General features: G+C 29.0%; 2 protein-coding genes across 3 annotated transcripts in view; one reads left to right on the top strand and one right to left on the bottom strand.

Moving 5' to 3' along the window:
• Nucleotides 1-2883: 2883 nt before the first annotated feature.
• On the top strand, nucleotides 2884-6255 carry LOC111674952 (32 kDa beta-galactoside-binding lectin lec-3). Its single transcript, XM_023435640.2, has 5 exons — nucleotides 2884-3409; nucleotides 3471-3658; nucleotides 5415-5663; nucleotides 5727-5883; nucleotides 5948-6255. Exons 1-5 carry the CDS (start codon nucleotides 3321-3323, stop codon nucleotides 6213-6215), a joined length of 951 nt encoding a protein of 316 aa, XP_023291408.2. The 5' UTR covers nucleotides 2884-3320; the 3' UTR covers nucleotides 6216-6255.
• Nucleotides 6256-15623: 9368 nt separating this feature from the next.
• The window catches only part of LOC111674917 (protein bicaudal D), a 46428-nt gene continuing 35411 nt past the window's right edge, over nucleotides 15624-26640 (bottom strand). The window contains exons 2-8 of one of the 2 annotated variants that reach the window (XR_006940562.1): nucleotides 22384-22749; nucleotides 22180-22317; nucleotides 21256-22118; nucleotides 20977-21194; nucleotides 20654-20905; nucleotides 20019-20588; nucleotides 15624-16799 (exon numbers count right to left, since the gene is read on the bottom strand). Coding sequence is in view for 1 of the 2 variants with exons in the window: in XM_046948651.1 (XP_046804607.1) it covers nucleotides 16682-16799; nucleotides 20414-20588; nucleotides 20654-20905; nucleotides 20977-21194; nucleotides 21256-22118; nucleotides 22180-22317; nucleotides 22384-22749 (2130 nt within the window). In the remaining variant the exon portion in view is untranslated. The remainder of the gene's footprint in view (nucleotides 16800-20018; nucleotides 20589-20653; nucleotides 20906-20976; nucleotides 21195-21255; nucleotides 22119-22179; nucleotides 22318-22383; nucleotides 22750-26640) is intronic. The other variant, XM_046948651.1, reaches the window with a different exon arrangement.

Raw genomic sequence — 26640 nt, forward strand, 5'->3', positions numbered from 1 at the left:
GTGCTAACTTTTTTAGTTTTTGTGATAGAAAAAATATATTGGTCAGTATTAGAATGTCAATAATAGTGAACAATAAGACATAATAAAATTTTCGATAATATAATTTGAAGCCCGAAAAAATTGAAACTAAACCACAGAACTGCCCGTGGGGCAAATGCGCCAAATATATGTAATGCTTGTGATGTAGAACAAAATTTGGTTAAAATATAGAAAAAATCAGTAATAATTTGTTTTAATTTTTTTGTTAATTTTTGCGAAATAAACAATAAATATCTGATTTATTATACTTTATTTAATGAATTAAGGTATAAAACAGCAAAATAAATTTTTATTTTTGTAATTTTTTCTTTTATTTTACTAATGACAAATCTGCCCCATCACCTTGGAGCATTTACCCCATGGATGGGACTTAAGAAAAATTGAAAGGAATAAAACTAAAGCCAACATATCTAAGTATCCGAAAAAAGAAAAAATTAAGAATATGTATTGTGGTTTTAATTTGAGTCCGCCTCAAAAAAAAGTGGCGTATGGTCCCCCTTCTACACTACGTATTATTCGTACATAAGTATATATGTATATATGTAAGTAAGAATGTGGGGCGTGGTGAGAGGAAAGTAACACATTGGAAACAAGATCCATTAGCAGTCTTTTGCCTTGAGAACTTTTATTGGAAAAATCGAACAAGATGATGCTTTAATGAACAGTTCCAAATGTTCAAAACTATGGTTTTAACTCTTTAAAAATTTAGTGCCACAATTTCCTTTATATATTTAGAAAAGTACAGAACATAAATTTGTCTCTAAATTAATAATAATAATAGTTTTTAAACCGATGCTAGTGGAAACACACTAAAATACTTTATGAACTTATAAACATATGAATTTATTTTGGCATATATGTATGTAAACACATATATACAAGTGATGTATTTATATACAAGAATTTACAACTAAATTTAGTTTTGAATGCATTAAGACATTGACGTCGTAGGAAACACAAATAAAATCTACTGTTTGTCATTTAGTGTCAGACATTTCGTCTTGAATTGTTTTAAGAAATCCGCAAAAAACACATGTACATGGACGTGTACAATTCGTTGACTAAAGCGTGTCCCTCAACTGGTGAAAAGTAGCACGAAATTTAAATATGAAAAATTCTTATAGTAGAAGTTTGTTAGAAGTAAAAAAAAACTTGAACAAAGTTCTTATTTTGGGAGGAAATCTGCGACAGCTTAACAACAAAATAAAACAAAACATGCAATCACAACTCTTCATTATTTCCTACATCTAAATTGCACGTGTTTAAGGAATTCGTGTGTCTTTTTATAATCTACTTTATATGGCGGAATATTGATTTTGTCATTCCGTTTGCAACACAATATCAAATTGTAGATATATGCATGTATATTCTGGGTAAATATAAAATTCATAGAAGATCTGACTGTATGACAGTTTGGGTCCAGGAAAGTGCTTCAGATTTTTGCTGTCTTCACCATTTGCTCTACATTTGTGTGAATCCGCATGTCGAAATTTGTATAGTTGTGCCCATAAGCCTATATGTTCACTCAAAACACAGACCAATATACTAGGCTCAAACTTGCTTATATGGAGGAGGCTTCTTCTGCTGCTCTCGTTGCGCCAATCTATTGCATTTTTTTTTACCTTCCTTACCTCCTCCTTAAATCTTTAAATCGACCCTCTTTGCGTCCCTCTATTTCATCGTTGTTGTTATACCTACCGTTTCATTCTTCCAAATCTTTTAAATCTTACGCTATCACTTAAATCGACTTAAAATTCTAATACAATTTATTAATTTCGTTATTACTCATACTTCTGTCTGGTATTGTGATTAGGTAAACGTTAGTTTATTTATGTTCTGGGCTTTCAATATCGAAACCCAGGCACTTTTTTACCCCACTTTAGGGCTATTTGCTATAATATTCCGCTTGACTATAACATTCTATATGGGATCAGTTTTTCAAAATTTCCGACATATTCTGTGTTTGGTATGTACATACGATGTTTTTGCTTTGATCAATTCACCTGAAATAAAGACCTGTTGAGTACCTATGTGCCTTGTTAATCCCATCGTCTATGTGGTATCTCCATTTTTTATTTCCGACTAAAGATTACATTTAAGAACATTTAAATCCTTTTCTTGTTCTCTTTTTCATGTGGCAATTGATCGACATTATACCTTAGAGACAATGCTATAAGGTCGTCAGAACGAAAGTCATATTGTTTATCATAAGGAAGTTTGTTCCGAAATGGTAGTGTTCTTCTACCTTTCAAAAGGACAGAATAAATTAATTTGTGGTGTCCTCTTTTTTAAGTATCAAAATATATTGCTCCCCAAAAACGTAGGTGATGGGCACATAAAATTCGTCATAGCCGAATATAATGCTCTAACTTGTTTCTTATAATTTTAATTCTTGAAAGATGGTTTAGTGGGTGGTATGTATGGTTGTATAAAAATTGCGAAATAATATCATGGAATTAAATGTGGAAACAATTTGTATGAAAATTACTTTCCTTCGGAATTTCCAATGTTAAGACTATTTTGACTTCTTACTCGTGGTGTAATTGGCCCTTTTTATGGTTATGGAAGAAAACACGCAAAAGTTTCAAAATAAAAAAGTATAAAAATAAAATAACAACAAGTTTTCATATGCCCATGAAACAACAAACAACTATGACAGTTTATGGATTTCAAAGCCAACAAAGTTATGGAACACAAAAAAGGATTGAATTCACATATAATTATTATTTGTACAGTGGAATGGAATGTAATTTTTTAACAAGATTTTTAAGCCTTTTTGAATAATTACCAAATTAAAACCTTTTTAATATTTTCAGCGATCTATATATAGTATTGGCATTGGATTAAAATACTAGTTACATACAAATGCTAAAGCAGGCCATGAAAATGGAGATTCTTTAACAAATTCCCGTTATTTACATCTGACATCTATACATATATGTGTAACAGTGGTATTATACAAAAATCAAAGCTAACTGAAACCAAAATAACAGGGGTCCAAAATGTATTCAAAAAGTGTTTGGTTCCACTGTAAAAACTTGCAAAACAATAACATGCATAAATAGTTTGTTTGATTATTCATTTCAAAGTACTTTTACATAATCATCAATGTTACAATATTCCACCATGCATCCACCACTTATAGGCATTCACGAGGGAAGAAACAGACAGCAGCAGGTACACAAAAAAAAAACGTGATTAAAATAAAGAAAATGAAATCCTGTTAAGACATAATTTGAACCATTCAAGTAAATCAGTTGCATTTAAGGAGTCACAACGAAATGAACGTTTGGAAAGGGAAAGTTTTAACAGATGTACCTTTCGGTCATGTCTTGATATTTAGTGGAAAAGTTAAACCCAATCCGATAAAGTAAAAATGTTTATCAAATAATAAATATAAAAAATGATTAGTTTGTGTGTATTTGTTCCAGAATTTCATTGGATTTAACTGATAATATCAGCACAAAGAATGAAAGCGAAACGGTTTATTTAAAACTAGAGGCAAATTTTCGAGAAAATCAAATTATACGTTCTATGTTTCAACCGGGTGAAGGTTGGCAACAGGAAGAAATTTCGAAAAATTGGAAAAATGAAGGACCTAAAAATCCTTTAATGCCAGGTGAGTATAAACATTGTTGATGGAAAACAATTTTTAGATTTTCTTCAAAAATTAACGTTTTACTTTAAAACGCCTATATTATTTGGTTTTACCTGACGTAAACATTTTCAGAAAATCAATTTTATTCAATAAATTACTAAAATATTTCGAAATACTAATGAAATTCAACACATTTTTTTTTTTATTATAATAAGAACAAGTAAGAAATTATAGTCGGACGAGGCCGACCATATAATCGCTACACCTTTTACAAAAATAAAATGTGATTAAGTTGTCATAATAAAGCATTTAACTTGAATTGTGCCTTGAATCAGATATACATTATTAAGCCGTTTAATGTTGAATAAAATTGCGGACATTTAAGTGAAATTTTGATGGGGCAAGGGTCATATGAGCACCTATTAATATAGAATTTGTGAGGGTCATCAAGTCTAGTATAGAACTTGGTTTTGCAGCTTTTGCAGGTGAAATACTGGACCATTTTCAACAGGCTTCGTTACAGCATCATAGAAGATACCGATAATTATCTCCGAAATTGCGTCCTGTAGTGTGATTACAAGGTTTACAAGGCATATTCGAGGCTTCGTCCCTGGGACAATAGATTATATTTCAAATTTCATTAAATTATATTTACATTGACGGACGGACATAGCTAAATCGACTAAAAAAATAATTCTGAGCCGATTGGTATACTTTCAGGTGGGTATATGACAGGCGAGGATCCTGCTCAAGCATTTGTGGGGTAAGGAGCGTTAAACTTTTTTTACTTATATTAACTTCTTTTTTTCCTCATTTTTATATTTTGTATGAAAAATTTTTGGGTTTGGGGGGTGTAATTTCCCTTTCCCACCCCTTGGTATAGGACCAATATTATTGTGCGTTGCAAACATCAGCACAAACCCAATATATCCTCCCCACTAAAGTGGTGTAGGGTATAATTGACATTGTCACAATACTTATAAGTGGTATAAAGGGCTACGCCGCACTATACTACTAGAGTGGATGAGGGTAACACACTGATATTTGTAACACTCAAACATTCCACCTTAAAGTATACCAATCGGGTCAGAAAACCTTTCTGAAAAGATTTAGCTATGTTCGTCCATGTAAACCTTGTGAGCACTTTACAGATCGCGATATTCAATATAATTTGACACAAGGACGAATCCTATTTGTTAAATTTGTTCAATAATATTCTATAAAAGTAGGTTTTAATTAAGCAGCTTTTAGGAAAATTTAAGGCTTTAAATTCTCAATTAAATTAATTTTCGGAATAATCACGTGCTTAAATCTAGTTCAAAATGCTTAAAATAAGCCTTTTCGGATCATTTCAATCTCATTTTAAGATTATATGTTTACCAAGTATGGAATGGAAATTAAACCAAGTACGGTCTAAGATCACTTTGAACCCAGCTCTAAAATTAACACTTGCTTGACTGATTTGACATTGATTAGCTAAGCATGTGCTGATCAAGTACTACAGAAACCGATATGGATTGATTCAATCCCGGAAGACTTGAATCCTTGTTTGAGTGTAGTATTTCTACAAAAATAGACAGAAGTTTATATTATATAAGTCTAAATGATACTGCAGATTTTCGTAATGATCGTAATAATACCTATACAAATTCCTTTTCGGATAAAAATGGAACTATAGTCGTGCAGGGATACATCCATACTTATGTATAAATTTCAATTAATATTACATTTTAAATTTTAACACTTCGTTTAAATCAAGTACTATATTTAATTCCAGGTCAACTATTTACGTTTCGCATTGCAATTTTACAAAAATGTTTTGAAATCTATGTTAACGATAATATTTATGGAACATTTGAATTTATTAAATTTCCCAAACAAATTCAATACGCAATGATATATGGAGATTTTGAGAAGATAACACAATTTCATCATCGTATGTTATATCCATTAGTTTTTCCAAAAGGATTAATATGTCCCGAAAGAGTTGCATTCCAAAGTGATGTTCCCCGGAAATATGAAGCAGGTAATTTGATCACATATTAATAAATTTAAAATTAACTCAACAAATTTTCTTTTTTGGTTAAAGGCACTGTAGTTGCTATGGAATGCATTGTAAAGGGTCCACCTACTACTGAGTTTTCTATATGTTTTGTCTGCAATGATAGCGGTCGTATTGTTTTGAAATTTCATGTTAATTTTGAAAAGACTGCAGTTGTACGCAGCTATCAACGGGAGGACAATAGGTGAGCTATTTTTAATATTAGATTTACTGTAATTTTAACTACAACGAATGTTTTGTTTTCATAGTTTCTGTTCGGACGACGAAGAAACAGATGGTGAATTTCCCTTTCAACGTGGAAAATTATTTAAAATCGCCTTTGGCGTTGGTGACAGAGCATTTATTATAGCAGTTAATGGTCAATATTTTACCTACTACAATTATCCATTCCGTTCCTTCTCGATTTCAACTTTAAAATGTTTAACAAATATTGTTGGTGATTTTACAGTTAAAAATATCGAGTATCATTCAGATTCTCCATTATTGGATCGTGTTGAAAAATTGTCTTTAATTTAAAAAGGGGTTTGCAGTACACTAATGGTTAAAAATGCGCAAAACTAATGGTCAAAAATGAATTATAATGTTTAATTTGAAATAAGTGAATAATGCATTTATTTATTTATTTATTTATTTATTTATTTATTTATTTATTTATTTATTTATTTATTTATTTATTTATTTTATTGATTGATGTTTATTTATTTTTTTTTACAAAAGTAATATTTGCAGAAAACATAAGTATGTTTATTATTTATTACTAAAAAGTTGGTAATATCTACAAAGTTAACTGCCCTTAAATTTATAACTGCAAAACATAATCATCGGTTAAAGTACAACTATGTTCCGATTTAATCCAACGGCAAAGAAAAACTTAGTTTTACTGAGTAGTAGTTAAACGGCCTTTAATATATGTAACTGAACATTCTGGAGAAATAAAATTTGCACTTGTTATGCCAAAACTATTTTTGTAGTTTCATTTAGATCAGACCAATTTTTGACTATATGAAAGAGAATACACTTGAACTGTCTAAAATCTTTCTGAACTATTATTATTTTTTATTTTTTGAAAGCAAAATGTTCCATGACCTTAAGTTCTGTGTTCAGTATGATGTAATGCATGGATGGGATAGGTGTTCCTCAACAATGTTGAAGGAATATATTTGGATTAGTATCGGACCAGTCCTGTTCCTTTGAAGAAGTATCTAATTAGTTTTTGTTTTCTGGAAAATCTTAAAGAAATCTTACTCAGCTGACAACTTTGGGACTAGATTTTAAGGGAGTAGGATGCAACCTCGCATGTTGACTATTGTTGCATTCGATGGCGATGTGTCGTAAACCATGTGGCTTAAACGCTACCTCGCAGATTTTTGAAGAAGGCAAATCAAGCACAAAGGAAAAAATAATACTTCAGACAGAACAAGTGACATAATATAAAGAAAAGAAATTTAAGACCACAAAAGGTAGAAAATACCCTAAAGAAGCAAAAGATAAGTGACAACCAACCCCTTGTTAAAAAATCGCTATACGCTCCTATGTGAAGCAAATACCTACTATATTCCTTCGCGAACCTAGTTCAAATACTGCAGTGAAATCAGTTATTGGAAAAAATAATTTACACATTGTTTCCATTAGAAAGTGAGATGTGGAAAAAACTAAAGTAGTTATATACACTGAGGATAATTACAGAAAAATCTCTCAATATATAAATGATAACAAAAGAAACTTTTATACCTATTAGCTGAAAAGTAGTACAGGCTTGATAGTGGTCATCAAAGTTATAGAGTCCAGCGTAGAGCCAAACGAATTCAAGGAGGCCCTAAAAGAAAAGGAATATAGTCAACGAAGGGTAGACAATATCTTAAATAGAGATAAGGTTCCCCAACCGCTTTTTCGAGTCTAGCTGGAGCCTGATAATAAAAAACTAAAATGTAATGAAATTCAGCCAATTTACTCTCTACGATACTTGTTGAATCGCAGGGTAACTGTTGAGGAACCCTTAAAACGCAATACACCTGTACAATGTGGAAATTGTTAGGAATTCGGTATAACGAGGAACTATTGCACATTGCATACTGTATGCGTTGCATGCGGAGACCTAAATTCTTCAACTGAATGTGGTATCATAAAAAAGGTCACAATAGAGAATGCGGAAACTGTGGAGGCGACCATTCTTCAAACTATCGTGGATGCCAAGTTTATAAAGCATTGTTGAAAAGTTTAAGAGAGAGAAAAAAATTGTTAAGAGGCGAAATAGTCGAACCATTAAATCTGAACAGTCCGCTAATTTCTGGAGTTCCCAAATAAAATAAAAATATACCTTCTACAGAAACTAAATATGAAAGATCAACAAAGATATTCGCGTGCAGTATAAAATCGTCTCATATGCTAACATACTGAAGTCTGAAAACAAAAAGCCTATTGTTCCCCAAAACACGGGGTTAGAAAATTTACTAAATACACTTACACAGAATATAACCTCTATTAATCAAAACATGTCTAACTTCATGAAATCCATGCAAAATACCATACCAGAGCTTTTGAGAATGATTCAAATACTCTTAACGAAAAAATGAGTTTTTTTGTAAATATGTTTCTGGAACACAAATGGCTTGAACCAGCATAAATCTGAGGTATCCCATTTTACTCAATACTTGTGTAGATCTTATTAAGAGGGCCCAGTCAAAAATTCTTAGAACCATGACGGGAACTCCATGGTACATAAGACATGAGAACATTCACAGAGACTTAGGAAGAATTTAATAAAATGCGTGAAGTATATTTGATAAAATAACACTCCCATCCCAAACCGCTTGCTTCTTAAATTCACAGTACTGTATAGTATCAAAATACACAATAGTGTGAAAATGTTAAACAAGCTTGTGCAGGATGCGGTGAGAGTTGTGTAGTGTTTGATATAATTAGGCAAAAACATCTTAAAAATAGGCTGAAATGTTTAAAAGTTTATGATCCTGCTTAATTTTTAATAAAAAAAATTAAAATTCTCTTATTTAATATTTTATAATGTATAAATTTAGCGAAAAAACACTTAAACTTCGGGATTTTAAAATCCCGAAAATTCCCGGGATTTCATTTTTAAAAATTCCGAGATTTTCGGCAATCGGGAATTCCCGTTTGGCATTCCTAATCCAGAATATATATTCTTTATGGGGTCGGAAAATTATATTATAGAAATTACAAACGGAATAACAAACTTATATATACCCTTCCCACGAAGGTGAAGGGTAAAAAAATTTAGTTTGTGAATAAAGGGGATACTATTTAAAGTTGTGTCTTAGTTTTAATATGTGTCATTCTCGAGATCGTTCCGTTAAAGTGGTATTATAGTACATAAATCATACATAATGTTTTTGTTGTCAAAAATTTAAGATCCGAATATCTATTTGTGTGTACCTTTACAAATAAATATTTTTTGGTTCATATTAGTGCATATTTTCTCATTTTATATATATATTAATTTTTTAGTACATGCAAATCCTTGCCCAGCTTATAATTGTGATTTTTTCCCTTATAATTACACTTAATTGGTCATATATACATAAGTAAATTACGATTGCAAGTAATTGTAATATGTATATGTAAACTCAGGCTTGGGGGTAATGAATATACACTCCCGCTCACTTAAATAGGTTCACTGTTTTGTTTACATTCAAATTAATGTTTTACAAAAACTAATGGACTATTTAGTAGTATTAAAATTTTAAACAATAACATGATGTCTTAGGTATCACTAGTGAGACAAAAATTTGCGCAATACCTAATGACGGATTTTTAATAATTTTTTTTCTAACATACTACGTTTTTTAGCTGTATTTTTATGGCTCACTTGATTAGGTCCAATCAGAATAAAATCAGTTTACTGCTGGCAGTGAGTAAAATCCATTCATAGTCTACTATCTGTGAATATAGACAATATATTTTTTAACAAATTGGTTGGGGTAATTAAAAATAAAATTCCAGCGTTTTTGGAAGCTGTCCAAAATCACAGGAATTTGCAAAATTCAGCAAATTCAGAATGTTATTAGCAATTTTATAAGAAAATAGTTAAAATATTAAGAAAACATAAAGGGAACTGCATATAGACTCAAAACAAAACCGAACAGAAGAGATTTCATAAAATTGGCCTCCAAGTCAAGTGATTTTGTAGCAAAATTTAGAGAAAAAGTGGGTGTTACAGGAAGCCTAGCTACAGAAAACGAATTGTAAGAAGGGCCAAGGATTTAAAAATATTAAAAGATTATTTAAAGCCACTCCAATTGTCACTCGTAAAGAGAAATCCTCTTCAGTTTGCACGTGAACACATGGTTATAAAAAGCTATATGAACATCTTGTTTTTTCTGATGAAAAATATTTTAATTTAGAAGGTCCAGATCGATCACTATTTTTATGATTTTTGAAAGGAAAAGCTCAACCTGAGTCGTTTGCATAGCTGTTGAGGATGTGGGATGTAGTGGGGGGCAATTTCGATTTAATTTCACATTTTCGGATATCTTTGAACCATTGCCGTGGATATTTCAAAAATATAATGCCCCGATCCATACCGCCAGGGCTGTAAAAGGGTGGATTCGAAGCCAGAATGTAAAAATTTTGGAGTGGCCTCCATAATCTTCTTATCTATTTATTGTCGAAAAGGTTTCGGATATTCTTTCTCGTAATGCGTATAGGTCGGACATTATGACACAAAAGAAGCTTAAATTGAAGGAACTAAAAAAGCTTGGACTGAAATATTCCTTGCCATTATTTAATAATCTTTATAACTCTTTATCACCTCGAATTTTCGGAGTTATATCAAGTAACGGCGGATGTGTTTCTTAGTAAATCTTTTCTAAAACCTTGTAAAAATGTTTATAAAAATAAAAATGTTTCAAATGCAATTTGTTGTTGTTTTTTGTCAATTAAAGATGACGAACCTATTCTAATGAGCCAAAAAAATATTGTTTAAAAACGTAGTATTTTAGAAAAAAATTATTAAAAATTGGATATTAAGTATTGCACTAATGTTTCTCTATCTAGTGATATATAAGACATCAGGGTATTAATTAAAATTAATTAAAGACAAAACAGTGAACCTATTTAAGTGAGCAGGAGTGTATTTGTAATAACAATTACATTTGAAGTATGTAATTGTAATTAAAGCACTAACAATTACATTAACTTGTGATTAAAGTTCTTCCAGTTACTGAAGAATTTCTGAATACAATTACTCAATTATAAGTAAATGTAGGTAATTAGTAAACTTCAATTACAATTACATGCAATTGTTTTTGTCAAAACTTTAATTACAAGTAATTGTAATTGGTTAATTGCTAATTTTAAGTATTTGAAATTGGAAAAATTTAATAACAATTACACACTACAAGTAACTGCAATTGACCAAGTAATGAATAACTTTGTGTAATCATTTTCCTTCAAGCCTACGGTAAGTAGTATTCATTGAAAAGTGAGCAGTTATGTAAGTCCATACCGCATATTTTTCAGTTTAGTTTTCGACCCCTTAATGAAATTAAACTCATATTTAATTAAATTCATATTTTTAGTTTTATTTATTTATGTTTTTTTTTTTGCTCCATTTTTAAATCCATTAGACAATAATGTCAATTATAATTTTTATCATATAATATTGTAATTTTATCTTTTCTTTTAATAAAATGTTTTAATTTTTATTTGTTTCATAACATGTTAGATTAATTTTAATTTTAATACACTAATAATTTACAAATTCATATTTAATTTAATTATTTTTTTTTTCATTATTGGCAAATTTTCTTTGTTTCTTTTCCAAAATAAAAGAAATGTTTGGTTTTATGGATTTTCATTTTATTATAAAATTAGTTTTAATTGATTATTTAATATTATTTTTTTTACGTTTAATTATATAAATATTTATTTTGTTTATCTCTTGTGTTGTGTAAAATTATGTTTAGTTTTTAGTTGTTTTAATTATTTTTACTTTTTTTATTTAGAATTCTAATAAGGTATCAGTTTATCAATATGTTGTAAATTATTATTTTATTTCATATTTGTTTTTAATAAATTAGAAATATTAATAATATTTTACATTTACGGGGGGAGAAGAAAACTAAAAAATATTATAAGTAAAAAAAAAGATTTTATGAAACAAAAATGAAAATTTTCATTTACTTGTTTGTGTTTTATCACAATGTGTTTGTTGTTGTTTCTTTTAATTTTCCTTTTATAAATAAAATAATAGTTTTTACATAAATATTTGTTTTTGAAAAAAGGGACGGTTAAACAATTTTATTTAAAAATATTTTAAAGTTTAAATTTAGTTGTTTTTCTTTAGTTATTATATTATATTTACACTTTAGTTTATTTTAGTTATATATTTAAAGATTTCTTTTAAAATCACTTTTAATAAAATTTTTGGTGATTATTAAATGAAAAACAAAATATTTTTAAGATAATTCGATGATTTTGGAGTGGAATGGTATGAGATTGAATTTATTCTTCATGGAAATAAATTCAGTTTTTTAATGGCTCGGTAGTTGAGGTGTCTGATATAAATATTTGTTTTCATTTTTTTTTTTCGTTATTAAATAAACATTTTTAGTTGAACTTAAATTGCCGCATTGTCGGTAAATTAAATTAAATAAAATCGTAATTAAATTATAAGCATTATTTTGTATTTATGTATTTAAATTGTAGTTTAAGTTGTTGTTTTTTTTTCAATATTTTCTAAATTTTATTAATTAAAAATCAACTACTACTTTCGGTTATTTTTGTATTGTTGGTTATTTTCTTAGTAATCGTTTAATTTATCGGATAAATTTTGTTTCTACTATGTATTTTAATGTGTATATTGTTGCATACTTTTAGGCTGCTGAGAAAAATATTGTGTAGGGCTAAAATTTAATTAATATTTTTTCATTCTATTTTTTTCAAATATTTTTTGTTTTATTTCAAATTTTAGTGTTTTATTGCAATTATTATTTGGCAAAGGCAAAATTTAAAAAGTGATCGGTGATTGGTTTCCTGACATATTAAACATTGCGGCTGCAAGTGGCTTTAAGAATTGTTGAGAAAACTTTGATTAGTTTGAGTTTGATTAGTTCATTAAATGTTTGTCTCAAAATAGTTTTTAATAGCTTTGTGGTAGCCGATATCTGAATCCTATACATTGTATGTTACAAATCTTAATTTATTTTTATATGAGAAACGAAATCTTTATATAAGAGATTTTTGAGATTTCGCCGATACTAGAATGCAGTTTGAAAATTAGATCGATTTTCGTTTAACAATCCCATTTATCGTATTTTGAATGATATTAATAGCGATGATGAAAAGTCATTCAACCAATTCGCTAACAGAAAATTAAATATGTCCATTCACAATAACAGATTATTAGGAACAATAGCTGCTTATTATTTACGAAATTCGTTTACAAATTGTGGCACTTAAGAGAACTTTTAACGTTAACAAATTAGGTTCTGAGTTGGAGAACAAATCTCGCATCATAGATATAGTTTTTTAAGGACGGTCAGGCTTGTGTTTGCTGTCTGGCTTTCAATGGAGTTGTGTCTCATTTGCACTTGTGTGATGCATTACTTTGTATAAATTTGCAGTTTTATATTGCCTGCATCTACCTCGTGCTGTCGTACTCAAAGTGCTTGGTGGAGATTATTTAATATTCTTGGAGGATTTCCTTTAAATCCTTAGGCCATTTAGGCCATTTAATTAAAAATAAAAAAGGATATTTATATTTCATGTGAAATTTTGATTTGGTCATTGTAATTGATTGTAAAACTTCAACGATTCCATTTCTTGTGCTTGGTTACCACATAACTCGATTTGAAAGAAAAAATTATGAATTTGTAGGTTAAGTGTTTTTTCTTTCTTTCGAATACGTAGTAGCCTCCTAGAAAACTAGCCGAGTGAAATGGAACATTTGGAATAATTAAGAACTTTTTGCAAAATTTCTTATATGTATAAATACATATATAAAAATATTAATAAAATAAAACAAAAAAAGGTATATATTATTTTGTTATAAATATTAAATATTTCTTTCTTTTATTTGATTTAAACTAATTAATTGTTATCAATTTATTTTGCTATTAATTAATTAAATTAAAAGTTAAAATATAAGTAAATTAAATTAATAAAATATAGTTTAAGATTAAAATTGTTAAAGAAATATAAAGCACATTGTTAAACTCAGCTGCAGGGATCAATGAAAAGGATTGAAATTTATTATAACATAAAAAAATAAATAAAAATAAACTGTTATATTTAAAAAACAAACGAAAAGAAGAATGAAAATATCATTAAAGAAAACTTCAAAAATTTTGTTTTTTTAGAAATAAAAATTTTACCTCAAACAATTGAAATATTTTAGTTCCAAAGATAAATACATTTTAAATTTTCACCATTGCCATAATAAAGTTGTTGCTTTTTTGTATATTTCTAATGAATTTTTAATTTTAATTCTACCGTTACTTTTGCTGTTGCTCTAAAAATTGTTTATTTGTGGATAAGTTATAAATCGCTAAGTTTGTTCTGTAGTTTTTTATTTTTAAATAAAATTATTTAATTTATAAGTTCAACTATTTATTTTAACGCATAACTCTAGAACAAAAAAATAACTAATCTGTGTTTTCTTTTATAATTTATAAAAATTGCAATTGTTTCTTTAGTTTAATTTAATTCATTCAATATAATAACAGGTTTAGCTCTTTATAGTAGTTTTGTTTCACTAATAATTTCCCATTTGAAGTAAAAAACAACATTTTAAAGAAAAAGGCGAAATCCAGTGACTTAAGGGAATGAAAACCGATGAATAAGAATCTGTTATAGGATCTTCTATATCATATGAGTTATTTTTGCTTGCAAAAACGCCGATTCTTTATTGTACGACTTAATTACGGTCATATTTCGAAGAAGATATAACAGAGGTTTGGTCTTTATTTTAATGTCGACAGATTGACGACAAAAAAATTGTTTAAACAAAAAAGTCTCTGCATTATTGTAACGTCTCAATAAATGGCGAAAATCGGGCATTTGAAAACTTTAAGACACGATATCTAGAAAACCTAATATGATGGTGTTACAGACATTTTGATTCGAATTTAGAGCAGCTTTATCCTTTAGCAAAGTATACTTTGATCTCTGGGTTACTAATTTGATGGTCTGTGTAATAAAGCTTTGGCTTATCTAGGATACAGATATCGGCTACCACAAAGCTATTTATATAAAAGTTTTTATAATTTCAAACAGGCCGATGATAAAGCTGCAGAAGTCGAAAAGGTTTAGTTTGGTTTAAACTGGTTCTTCTACCTACATATTATTACCTCATTTGTAAAGATTTTCGATTTTCATAAAATCGAATGTTTGTTTTCAAATCAAATCATACGGAGATCAACTCGCAGTATGACAAAACAAAAACTTTCGATTATAAGTTTAATCCCCATTTTGATAAGATTTGTTTGACTTTAAAAGTTTTAAACACAGATTAGATTTAAGTTTTTTTAATTGTATTGTTTTTGTTGTAACTACTTTAATTTTTTTTCAGATTTAGTTTTGTAAAAAGTGATCATCAATATGTTATTTAAATGTAAATCTTTATACCAAGTTATTTTCGTTTTATTTAACTTTTTATTTAATAAAAATATTTTTTATTTTAATTTTTATTTTCTCTAAAATTTTTTATATCAAAAAACACCAAAAATTTAATTTTTATTTTATTTTTATTTTTATATTTGTTTTTTTAATCATTTAAAAAATATTTTGTTTTAATTTTTTTTTTTACTTTTTGCGTACAGCGTTTTTGTTGTTTCTCAAGTGTTATTATGTAAAAATAGAATGTTTTCTTCCAAAACAAATAAACAAAAATTTCAAACAAACGCATAAATTGTACGATAATGATGAATGAAAAAATAAACATAAACATAAACTTTTTTAAATGAATTTATTACAATTTATTTAAACATTTAACTAAATACAATTTAATCAATTTCTTTTTGCATAAAATTTAACAGAAAATAATTTAACAATATTTAAGTTTAATAATTATAGTCAAATCTGTTCCAATTTCGAATGTTATTAACCAAACTAGAACAGTTTAAATAATAATGACTTTATTATATAATTTCTTTTGTTTTTCAGTTTTAAGGAAATAAAAGCAAAATTCTTAGAGAAAATTTGCTTTAATTTCTTTTGATGTGAATGAGGGATAAGATTGATTTTTGTTTTGTTTTTAGTTTTCAATTGTATTAAATGGACGTGTGTTGTGTGTAAGTAACAAACCGTATTATTTTTCAAAATAATTGTTTTCTTTTTTTTTTGTTGCTTGTTGTTGTTATTTTAACAATATTAAATTTGTTGTATAATTAATACATATATAAATATAAATACACATAAACATTTTGTTTTGTTTTATATAATTAATGTTATAAAATAGTTTTCTTTAAAGATTTACTTTAGATTTTCATTGCTTTCAAGATAATGAAAGTAAATTAATAAGTTTAAGAAAAAAAATTATAAAGAAATAATAATAAAAGAACAAAAAAAAAAAATAGTACTGTATAGTTTAACATGTTAGTAATACATGAATATAAATATAATTTTTTTTACTCATTTAACAATAATTTTTGTTTGAGTTTTTGTGTTTTTATTCTTTTTTTTAATATTTAATTAAAAAATAATAATTTGTTTTAATACCCATTACCGTAATGAAAGAGAAGAAAAATTAAAATAAAATACCCAAAATTAAATAGGAATACATATTAATTACTAATAATAATAATAGAATCATAGAAGAAGAGTATAAAATAACTAAAGATTTTATAAAAAAAACTAATTTTCTATATAGGTTTCTGGTTTTTCTTTGAAATTTGTTTGTATGAGTGTGTACGTGTGTTGTTTTGTTTTAAACAATTTGCAATAATTTATAACTTAAGTAGGGTGTAAACTAAAGCTAAAAGTTTACGCTGCACGCTTATTTTATGTTAGAAGGGATTTTGATTATTGTTCGGTTGATTTCTTGTCGAGGGTCGTGATGAGAACGATGATTTACCGCCAGTGCCTCGCTGTGGTGGCATTGAGCGACGTGCGGTACGCATCTCACTAAAAATATAATAAATGAAAATGAAAAAAGAAATATATAAGTAAAAATTTTTTTTAAAAATAATTAATAAGAATATATGATTAGTTTGCTCATTAAGGAAAAGGACAATATTGAGGATATCATGCTTATTAGTAGTAATAGGTTTTTAGATTTATATAATTTTATAAGTAAAGCTGAAATATTAATTGCTTTATGATGTAAGCTATGTCAGCATATGTTTCGATCTATTTACATTCAGTTTATACTAATAAAATGTATCTCCTTAATGAGATTTCGTTGTAATCACAGTTCAATTATTATACATTTTTTATTCTTCTAACGGCTTGAATTTTTATTAAATTATAATTTCGTTAATTTCGTTAATTTCCTATAGCTCCCAAACGAATGTGCATTAAAAAATTGATTTATTCTTAATAATTATCTATAGATTTTTGCATATAAATATAAATCAAATAATTATTGCAATAGAATTAGCTCTTAACAACCGGTCCATAATTGACAAAGCTTTAATATTAGCATCACTTTCGACTATCAATGAAACACGAATATATTGTGTACAAATATTTAGAGATAGTTTTAAAATTCAGTTATAAATTTAACTACTCCTTAAAAATTATTCCCCAGAGTGAGTGTTTAATCTAGACGGAGTCATCAAAATCTAGACAGTATTTAAGCTCGAAAAACTCCTTGCTTATCCCTGAAAAAACATCGAAATCGAAAAAACAAAAGTTGTTGTAACAGGTTGAATGTTTTCCCATTAGGAAAGAAAGCTGTAGCTGTGATACAGCTGCTACTGAGTTGACAATATTTGGCCTAATGATCCAATTGTCGTGGGAATGTGATTTACTTGTTGTTGTTGTAACAGCTCGACTGTGGCCGATAGTTCTTTCCTGGGGAAAAAACTTTCGGTTGATACAGCTGTCGCTGGGTCGACAATCTTTGGCCGAGTATGACTCGGGTCGTTCCGGAGCGAAGATCCAATTGTCGTGGGAACGTGGTTTACTTGTTATCTACTTCGATGCCTATGGTTTCAAGGTGGAAAACAGTTTTTCCAATCTTAATTTTCCTGAAATATCAACTTTATTTCCTTCTAAGACTTTCCAGTTGAATTTGAGGTTTAAGTCGCTTTTTGGTTTTTATTTTATTACCACCTTGTTCCGTCTGAGAACATGACCAATCCAACTTTATTTACGAATGATTATCTGAATAACTGCAAGGACTGAAAACCGCTTGCAAGATTAGCCGCCACACAGCAGCACAAAGCCGTATTTGAGATGACTTCCATACCTTTTGTTTTGCTGTTTTGATGAGATTTGTCTCTTCACTTTATCTGAAGTCTATTCAATTAATGGTTTAAAGTAATTGAGAAGGGCTTAAACAATTAATTAAGCCTTCGCAAGAACTAATATTGTGATTTATTTTTCTGGTGAAAGATGGCGAAAATCCTTGGTACACCAAGGATTGTTAAAAGCTTCTATTCATTTCCTATAAATTTTTAAATCGAATGTAAAGTTATATTTGAAAGGAACACCCCACCATGTTTATATGCCAATCCACCTAAATTCTAAAAATAAAAATGATTAAACATTCGTCCTTGATCGTACATAAGAAGATCTGCGATAAAGCTTTTAACGATGGAACAAAAACTTGTTTGTTAATAAATTCCCATAAGAAAAAAAGGTTGCAGCTCGTTATTTAGCAGTTTGTTTTCATTGTAAATAAGACGCTGGAACTTCCCGAAGTACAAATAAGATACTGGTACTGCATAAATAATGTAAACTCCAATTTCTGCCATTAACCAAATTAATGATAAATATGAGACAAATCTTCATTAAATGCTACCAATATGGAAGGTGCAAAGCCAATCGCTTTATGATTTTTTAATCATCCTTTTGCAAAATCAACGTTTACTGTTCATAGTGTAATGAAGTTTTAAACTATTTGTACTATATCCTTGAACTCAGAACTTCAATATTGTTGTTTATCAATTTAATCTATTGTCATATTAAGTGAATGTATCACGGAGCTTGTGCTTATGACTATTTTCGTTATGTAATGGACAAAGTAATCGAATTATTATATAATTGTGATTAATTTATGCCAATACGTTAAAAGCTTATGGACTTGACTGTTTAATTTGTCTTTATCTTTCATAGATTCCAAATGATTCCCCAGCTATTAAATAAAATTATCGTTCAAATAAATTTCAGAGATAATTTTACATTTGGTGCAATCGGATGGCGGTTTGAGTTCAGTCTCCAAGTTGACATTCAAACGATTTAGATCAGCGATTTCCATTACCGATTTTCGGTTAAATTCTCTATGATTAACTTCAAATTTTTGACTGCTTCAGATTTTTGACTTTTAATTGTACCTAAACTCATCTTAAACAGGATTTGAAGTCAAACTTAGAGAGAATGAGAGAGAATTTCACATTTGGTACAATCAGGATGTGGTTTGAGTTAAGACGACAAGTTGCATTCAAACGTTTTAGACAAGGGATATTCATTACCACTTTTTGGTTAAATTCTCTTTGACTAACTTCAGCTTTATGACTGTTAATTGTACCTAAACTAATCTTAAACAGGATTTTAATTCAAACTGACAAATGACTAAATTAACATGCATATTCGATAGGTACATTATTTAAAGAGTCTTTACTTATACCACACATTGGCTAAAATTCTTTCAAATAAAAAAATAACCTTAATAAGTCAATAAAGTATTGCAATATATAAGAAGCCAAATATTTGGTTTCTACACAAAACTTGATTTGAAATATTATACTGAAACAAAATTGAAACATTTTGTAAATCTTATAGAATTAATTTTGGTCAAAGCAGCAAACTCATTCCGTTTGTAAACAAGTCAGTCAGTATTGATTAAAGTACATGATTTGATTGATACATTGATTGATTGTGTGTGAAATGACAATGGAAATATTTACAAATTGATAAATGTTTAAGGAAAATCAGTTAAAAAGGATTTTGCCTTATTTTTAGCTTGTTTGTTTTTGCGTTTAGTAAATAAAAGGCTATACATATGTATTGTATTTGTATGTATGCGGTGAAATGTTTTTTTTTTTTTTTGGTAATTTTACAGGCGTATGTACATATATAAATGTAAAAGAATAATATTGAATGCAAAATAAATATGTATTTAAAGTAAGGATGTAAATAAATATAACAAAAAAGCTCTTATAAATGGTATACGCTTACCGATGATGTAAATAATCACAGCAATCAATATACACACACGTTAAAAGTAAAACAAAAAGTAAAAAAAAAACTATAAAAAATAAATGATCACACACACCAAATGTTGAAGGGAAGATAATTTGTATATGGTGGACGTGATATGGAAAGAAACAACTAAAACTCAAACCGTAACTCAAACTTAAACGAACAGTAATAGTAGATAATTTATGATGAAATATGAAACGTAAAAAGAGAACGATATAGACTAGATATTAGAGTTGAGACTTAAAACAAGGAACTGATATCCAAAAGGAATTTTAAGGATTTGTTTTGAATTGTTTTTTTGGTATGGTAAAAGGATTAAATAGAGATTTTAGGTTTGTTTTTATTTTTTCTAACGACCCAAATGAACCCACCGATCCATTTCAATTTCTTCCAATTTTTGGGTTAAATTTAACTTCTGTTGTACGGCCAAGCGTAGCAGTTGGTTAAGAGTCTTCTTCTCTTCTTCTGCAGCCTCCAATTGACGATTAAGATCATCAACTTGTGTAACGTATTCTTCGCAACGGGCGGCGAACATTGCACGTAAACCTTAAGAATGAAAACGGATATGTTAGAAAACAAATATTTTTTTAAGAAAGTGTAAAAAAATTTACTTGAGAATGTAGCAGCATCTTCTTTGAGAATCTTCAATTCGTTTCTCAATTTAGACATGGTTTCACTTACGACCATCTTCTCATTTTCATATTTCGATTTGAGATTGGTAAGTGCAACTTCGGCTGTTTGTTTATTGGATTTGAGCACTGTTCGCAAGGTGGCGATTTGTTCACGTTTTGTGGACAACAGACTCTTGAGTTTAATAATTTGCTCTTGTAGTTCTTCAACTTCTTCGCGATTGTATTTATCGGCTGAAAAGAGATAAATGATCATTTCAATATATAATATTGCAGCTATGTTAGTGTTATCTTCCTCATCTTACATTCTGTAACATCACCACGAACTTTGTTTTTGTTAAGCTCAATGGTATGTTCAACGGCAGTTTTAAGGTGTTTAATTTGATCAGAAACAGTGTCAACGTATTTCTTAATTTCCACCGAATCTGCAAGACCTTGCAAATCTTCGATAATTTGAGGTTTAGATATAAAGACATCAGATTTGAATTGGGATTGTATAGCAGTGAGGGAATCATTTTCAAAGCTGTAAAGAAGTTTACAAGTATTAATATTTTTCAAAAATAAATAAAAAAATCCTAATTTACCTCATATCATCGGTCTTATGATCCAACAACACTCTAGTTGGCATCTCACCATTAACCGTACACACCAAATGATACAGTTGAGCCAAATCATCGCTGAGCGCCACCAATGTGGAACGTGCCGAGCCTAAACTTTGACCAGCGTTTTGTGAAATGTTTGTGAGAGTTTGAACATCACTTTGCAAATCCAAAGATTTCTGTTCGGTGTTCATAAGTTTGTTTTTCAAACTGGTGATTTCATTACGCAACGAAGTCATGGCATCGGTATAGTTCAAACCCTTTTGCAACTCATTCAAATCAGTCTTGAGACCATCAATTTCCTTGGAGGACAAAGTAAACCAATTGCCATATTGTGTGAGTGTATCACGTAGCTGCTGCTTAAGATTATCCTCATTCTGTTGCTGTTTAATAGCCTCTTGTGATAATTCTTTGTGATCGTATTGTTTTTTCAATTGCATTAAAGCATCCACATGGGCTGCTAAAACTGCTAGGCGGGCCATAAAGTTTTGTAATTCATTTTGTGATTTATCCAAATTCGTTTGAGCTTCTCTCAAATTGGATGTCAAATGGGTCTTTTCATTTTCCATAGATTCCAATTGTTTTTCCAGCTTTTTCAATTCGTTCAAATGTATTTCGGAGAAGAGATCACACTTAGTGCCATCGGGAGATTTGAGTTCAGTCGACAAATTGGCTTCGAAACGTTTCAAAGCCAAATTATCTTCTTCGCCATCACTGTTGGTACTCGTGTTGTCATCACATATTGTTCCTCGTATGTTGTAGGCCATATTGGTAATGTGATACATAGATTCACGATTCAAATGACTATCAAGTTCTTTCTTGAGAGCATATTTTGTTTCGCGTTCTCCCTGTTAAAGAATAGGTTCATGTAAGAATGTAAATTGTTTAACAATATAATTTGTAACTTGCCTGCAAAGCTTCCAGAGCTTCTTCCATTTGCTTTTCAGCAATCTTTTTTAGATTTGTTAATTCATCAACTTGTTGATTTAACAATTCTAATTCTTCGGTTAGACGTCTTATCTCATGTTTGGCACCTTCAAACTCAACCTAAAATTTTAAAACCAAATAGTTAAACTCTAAAAGAAAATAGTGGAATTTGATTTCGTTACTTACCTGCGAACTTCTTAAACTTGAGACTTGTTTTTGTAACGATATGTTTTCTTCTTCCAACTCTGAGTATTCCGTAAGCATACGAGTTTCACGAAACTTAAGTTCTTTAAGCTCAGCTTTAAGACGCAGTTTCTCAGCCTCATTATCGGATTTATCACGACCGATATCGGAGTTTTCCTGCAACATACGATCGCGTTCATTGCGCACACGTTCCAATTCATGACGCAACTGCTTAACTTCATTCTCCAAATCGAGTATTTGTAAATTAAGCGACGTTTCTCTAGCTGCCGATTCATTCAGCAGAGTCTCCTCCTGCTCAATGCCAGTTTTTGTTGTAACTTTTTGTGAGGTTTGATATTTGGTAAGAGCCTGCAAAAGAAAAAATACGAAAAGAAAACGGAAAACAAAAGAAATTAATTAATTATTTATACAAAAAGAAATGAATATACATACAAAATGTTAAATGGCAAAGTAGTGTGCAATTACAATAAAAAAAAAAGACTGAAGACAGTCTAAAAACAAATCATAATGTGTGTAGTTGTCGCTGTATGTACATGGTATGTATGTAGTTGTACATGAACATTAAAGGCATTTCCGTTTTTAATTTCCTTTTGAATTGCACTTTTGTTTCGTAATTCACTCTTTTTACAAGGAAAACACAACTAAATATAATAAAAACATAAAATAAAAATAATTATGAAATTTCACCCAAACCCAAAGACATCAGTTAAGAATGAATATAAGCTTTTTCCAACAACACAACGACAACAACTCAACAATAAGAAGCAGAAAAAAATACTAAAAATAAAGTGCCCACAAAAAAACTAAATATTAAATGGTATAAAAAGGGAATATGTTGGCATGAATAACGAAGAAGGGAAAATTCATATAAAAAAGTGAAAAAATGCTTAAAACTATGCAGCATCAACAACATCACCATATAGCCTCATATACGGCCAAACAGTACGAAGGAATATTATACGGTGGTAATTAATATAAAAAGAGTTATTGCAATCTGTTCAATATTATGACGATTTTGCAAACAAGTATTTATATTTTATGTAGTTAATCAGTTAAAAAAATCAAAAGTATTCTTGTATGATTCCTTGAGATGAGTCGGTTTGCGCAATATGCCCACAAAAAAACTAAATATTAAATGGTATAAAAAGAGAATATGTTGGCATGAATAACGAAGAAGGAAAAATTCATAAAAAAGTGAAAAAATGCTTAAAACTATGCAGCATCAACAACTTCACCATATAGCCTCATATACGGCCAAACAGTACGAAGGAATATTATACGGTGGTAATTAATATAAAAAGAGTTATTGAAATCTGTTTAATATTATGAGGATTTTGCAAACAAATATTTATATTTTATGTAGTTAATCAGTTAAAAAAATCAAAGGTATTCTTGTATGATTCCTTGAGATGAGTCGGTTTGCGCAAAATCTTGTCGCCTTCGACAGTACTTCAAAGCCGCATCCAAAAGAATCTTGCAATTGGAACGCCAATAAAGTGAAAACACTTGACTATTAATTCTTTACATATGTCCCTGATCGTCCAGCTTTACCAGGCTAAGATTAAGGTCTTATAGGATACGGATGGTAAAATAAAAGTTTTGAACTGGGTCTACATTACATCAACATTGGTTCGCGAATGTCGAATTACTTTTAACATTTGCAAAATGTAGTTGCAGGTTAAACCCTCAGATAATAATATTGTGGATGAACCATATGGACATCCATGGCGACTTGGACGATATCAAATCCTATCTGACCAATTTATGAATATATGTAGGTCGTTCATCTTGATGGGACTATTACAATAAGTTTTTTCATAGCTGGAGACTAAATATCTACTTCAGGAATTTCTGCTTTATCTTTGTCCTGCTTTCAGGACAAGAACAGCTAACTTATTTAGTTCAATGTTCCTATAGTCTACCTTATTCACATACACAGTGGACCAAGTTGAAGTGCCGAGAAGATGATCCGAATTGAATAACACTAAGGGACCAATCGCAGATTCATTTGAGTCGGCTTCCTAAGTCATTATAATCGAACATAAACTTCCATACAATATAGTGTGTTCATATCTTGTATTTGTTTCTCGATGGTTGTGACTCAAATTCATTTCTACTTTGAGATTCTTAATGGAAATGCTTTGTTATTTCACTTAAAGAAAGCAGGCAAATTTGAATAGTAGGTAGTCAACTCCATTAATCCAAGTGCTGCAGACTTTGTAAACCTGGTTTTTATTTCTACATTTGTTCGTGATTGCGTGAGCAATGATATTTAGTGGAGTTTCTAAGGGTCTCTACCGATTGTAAAGATAAGATTAAGATTTACATGCTTCAAGCAGATGTAAAAGTTTGTTATAGAGTAATTTACACGGTGCTTTTATTTCTGGTGAGCTTAAAATCTTGGCTACCATCCTTCCATTACAAAAAATCGTAGAAATAATCTACGTCCTTCGAACATAAACTCTTTACTTGAAAAACTGACAACACATTGTGAAATTAATATGGGTTTTAGGCATAGCTGTAAAATAATGATTAATAATCGTAATCATTATTAATTAAATTATTTTTATTAAATAGGTAAAATTAATGATTAATTAACGATTATTTTCAATTTTTTTTAATTAATTGTTGATTACGATTAAAAATAATCTAAAAATAATCAGGGATTAATTGGAATTATTAAAAATAATAAAAAAAAATCAAAATTAATCAAAAATTAGTTGATTATTTTTAAGGATTAATTTTGATTAATTTTGATTAATTTGGATTATTTTCCATATATTTAGTATAATTTACTCCCAAAAAAAGCTCAAAGAAAATTATTTTTCCGGCAATCCGCTAAAAAATACGTATTTTTGAGACCCATTTCGAAAAGATTGCAGTAATTTTTTTTTAATATCTTGTACTGAGATAAAGATTTTCAATCCAATTAAACTTGATAAATACATTATTTTCAATAAAAGAGTCATATAATCGAATAGTGAGTAACTTGAAAAACAGTTTTCCATTACACGTAATGTAAAAAGATAGAGAATTGTACCAAATATATTGAAATTAATCAAAAATAATCAAAATTAATCCTTGAAAATAATCAAATTAATTATTTGATTAATTCTGATTATTTTTGATTATTTTCATTAATTTTAATTAATCCTGATTATTTTTAGATTAATTTTAATCGTAATCAATTAATAATCAGAAATTTTATACCAGAAAATTGAACAATCATTACGATTATTTTTGAAAAATAATTTAATTGATTAATAATCGTAATCGAAATTTTACAGCTATGGTTTTAGGATACGAAAAAGACTAAATAACCTGGGAATTTGCAATTTACGAATCTGAAAATACTTATGCTTACAACTCATGCTAAATCTACTTAAACGAAAATGTCCACCTTGCAAGTTTCTTTTATAATTTGGACTAATATAATCAAATATGTTAAAAGTACTAGCTCTCACGGGGGTAATAAGTTTTTCAAAATCATTCCAACTAAGGGGAAAAACCTTTTAAATAAAACAGCACATAATCTAAGACAGCAAGAGGAAATCAAAATCTTCGATTTTCATTTAAATTAATAAGTTTTATTACAATATGTACATTTAAACTATTTGCTCTACTATTGAACTCCTCAAAATTACCTTCCAGATTTTAATTTTTCCCTAAAACAAGGACACGCGTTGAGTCCCCTCTTAAAGTGTATGTTTGTTTGTTAACCACTATTCTACAGTTGGACTCCATGTACAGATATTCATTTCAGATACAGCACAGGTTCATGCAATTTACATACATAAAAAATTAAGTCAGCAGCCAGCCAGTGAAGTAAACAAAGCAAACATACCAACAAACTATAAAAATTTACAACAACAACAGCAGAAACAACAAATGCCTGTATTGTATGCGTCGTTTATAGTAGCTTGGGGAATTTTTGGATTCTTTTTATTCTACACCTCTCTCTGTCTCAACCAGTCACCCGCATCTAAGGAGTTTATGCGTTTTATGGTGAAGAAAATCACGATGAGGATGAGTCGTCATAGTTTTAAAACAAAATATGAAAGGCGTTTTAGGATGAAGTTAGAGGTTTTGGGTTGGCGGTATGTTGTATGTTGTATACACAAGCAACATTTTTAGCGTTTGCCGTAGTTGTTGTAATGATAACAAAAACAACTATACATATTTTTTAAGTTTTTTTTTTTTGTTTCTAGCTTAGAGTTCCTAGTAGTTTGTATATTTTTT

Source organism: Lucilia cuprina, chromosome 2 (assembly GCF_022045245.1).
Source record: "Lucilia cuprina isolate Lc7/37 chromosome 2, ASM2204524v1, whole genome shotgun sequence".
NCBI lineage: Eukaryota > Metazoa > Arthropoda > Insecta > Diptera > Calliphoridae > Lucilia > Lucilia cuprina.

Coding starts and splice junctions, on each gene's coding strand:
- LOC111674952 (XM_023435640.2), top strand. CDS start 3,321: ATGAACGTTTGGAAAGGGAAAGTTTTAACAGATGTACCTTTCGGTCAT. Junction 3,410..3,470: donor GTTAAACCCAATCCGATAAA/GTAAAAATGTTT, acceptor TATTTGTTCCAG/AATTTCATTGGATTTAACTG. Junction 5,664..5,726: donor TCCCCGGAAATATGAAGCAG/GTAATTTGATCA, acceptor TTTTGGTTAAAG/GCACTGTAGTTGCTATGGAA.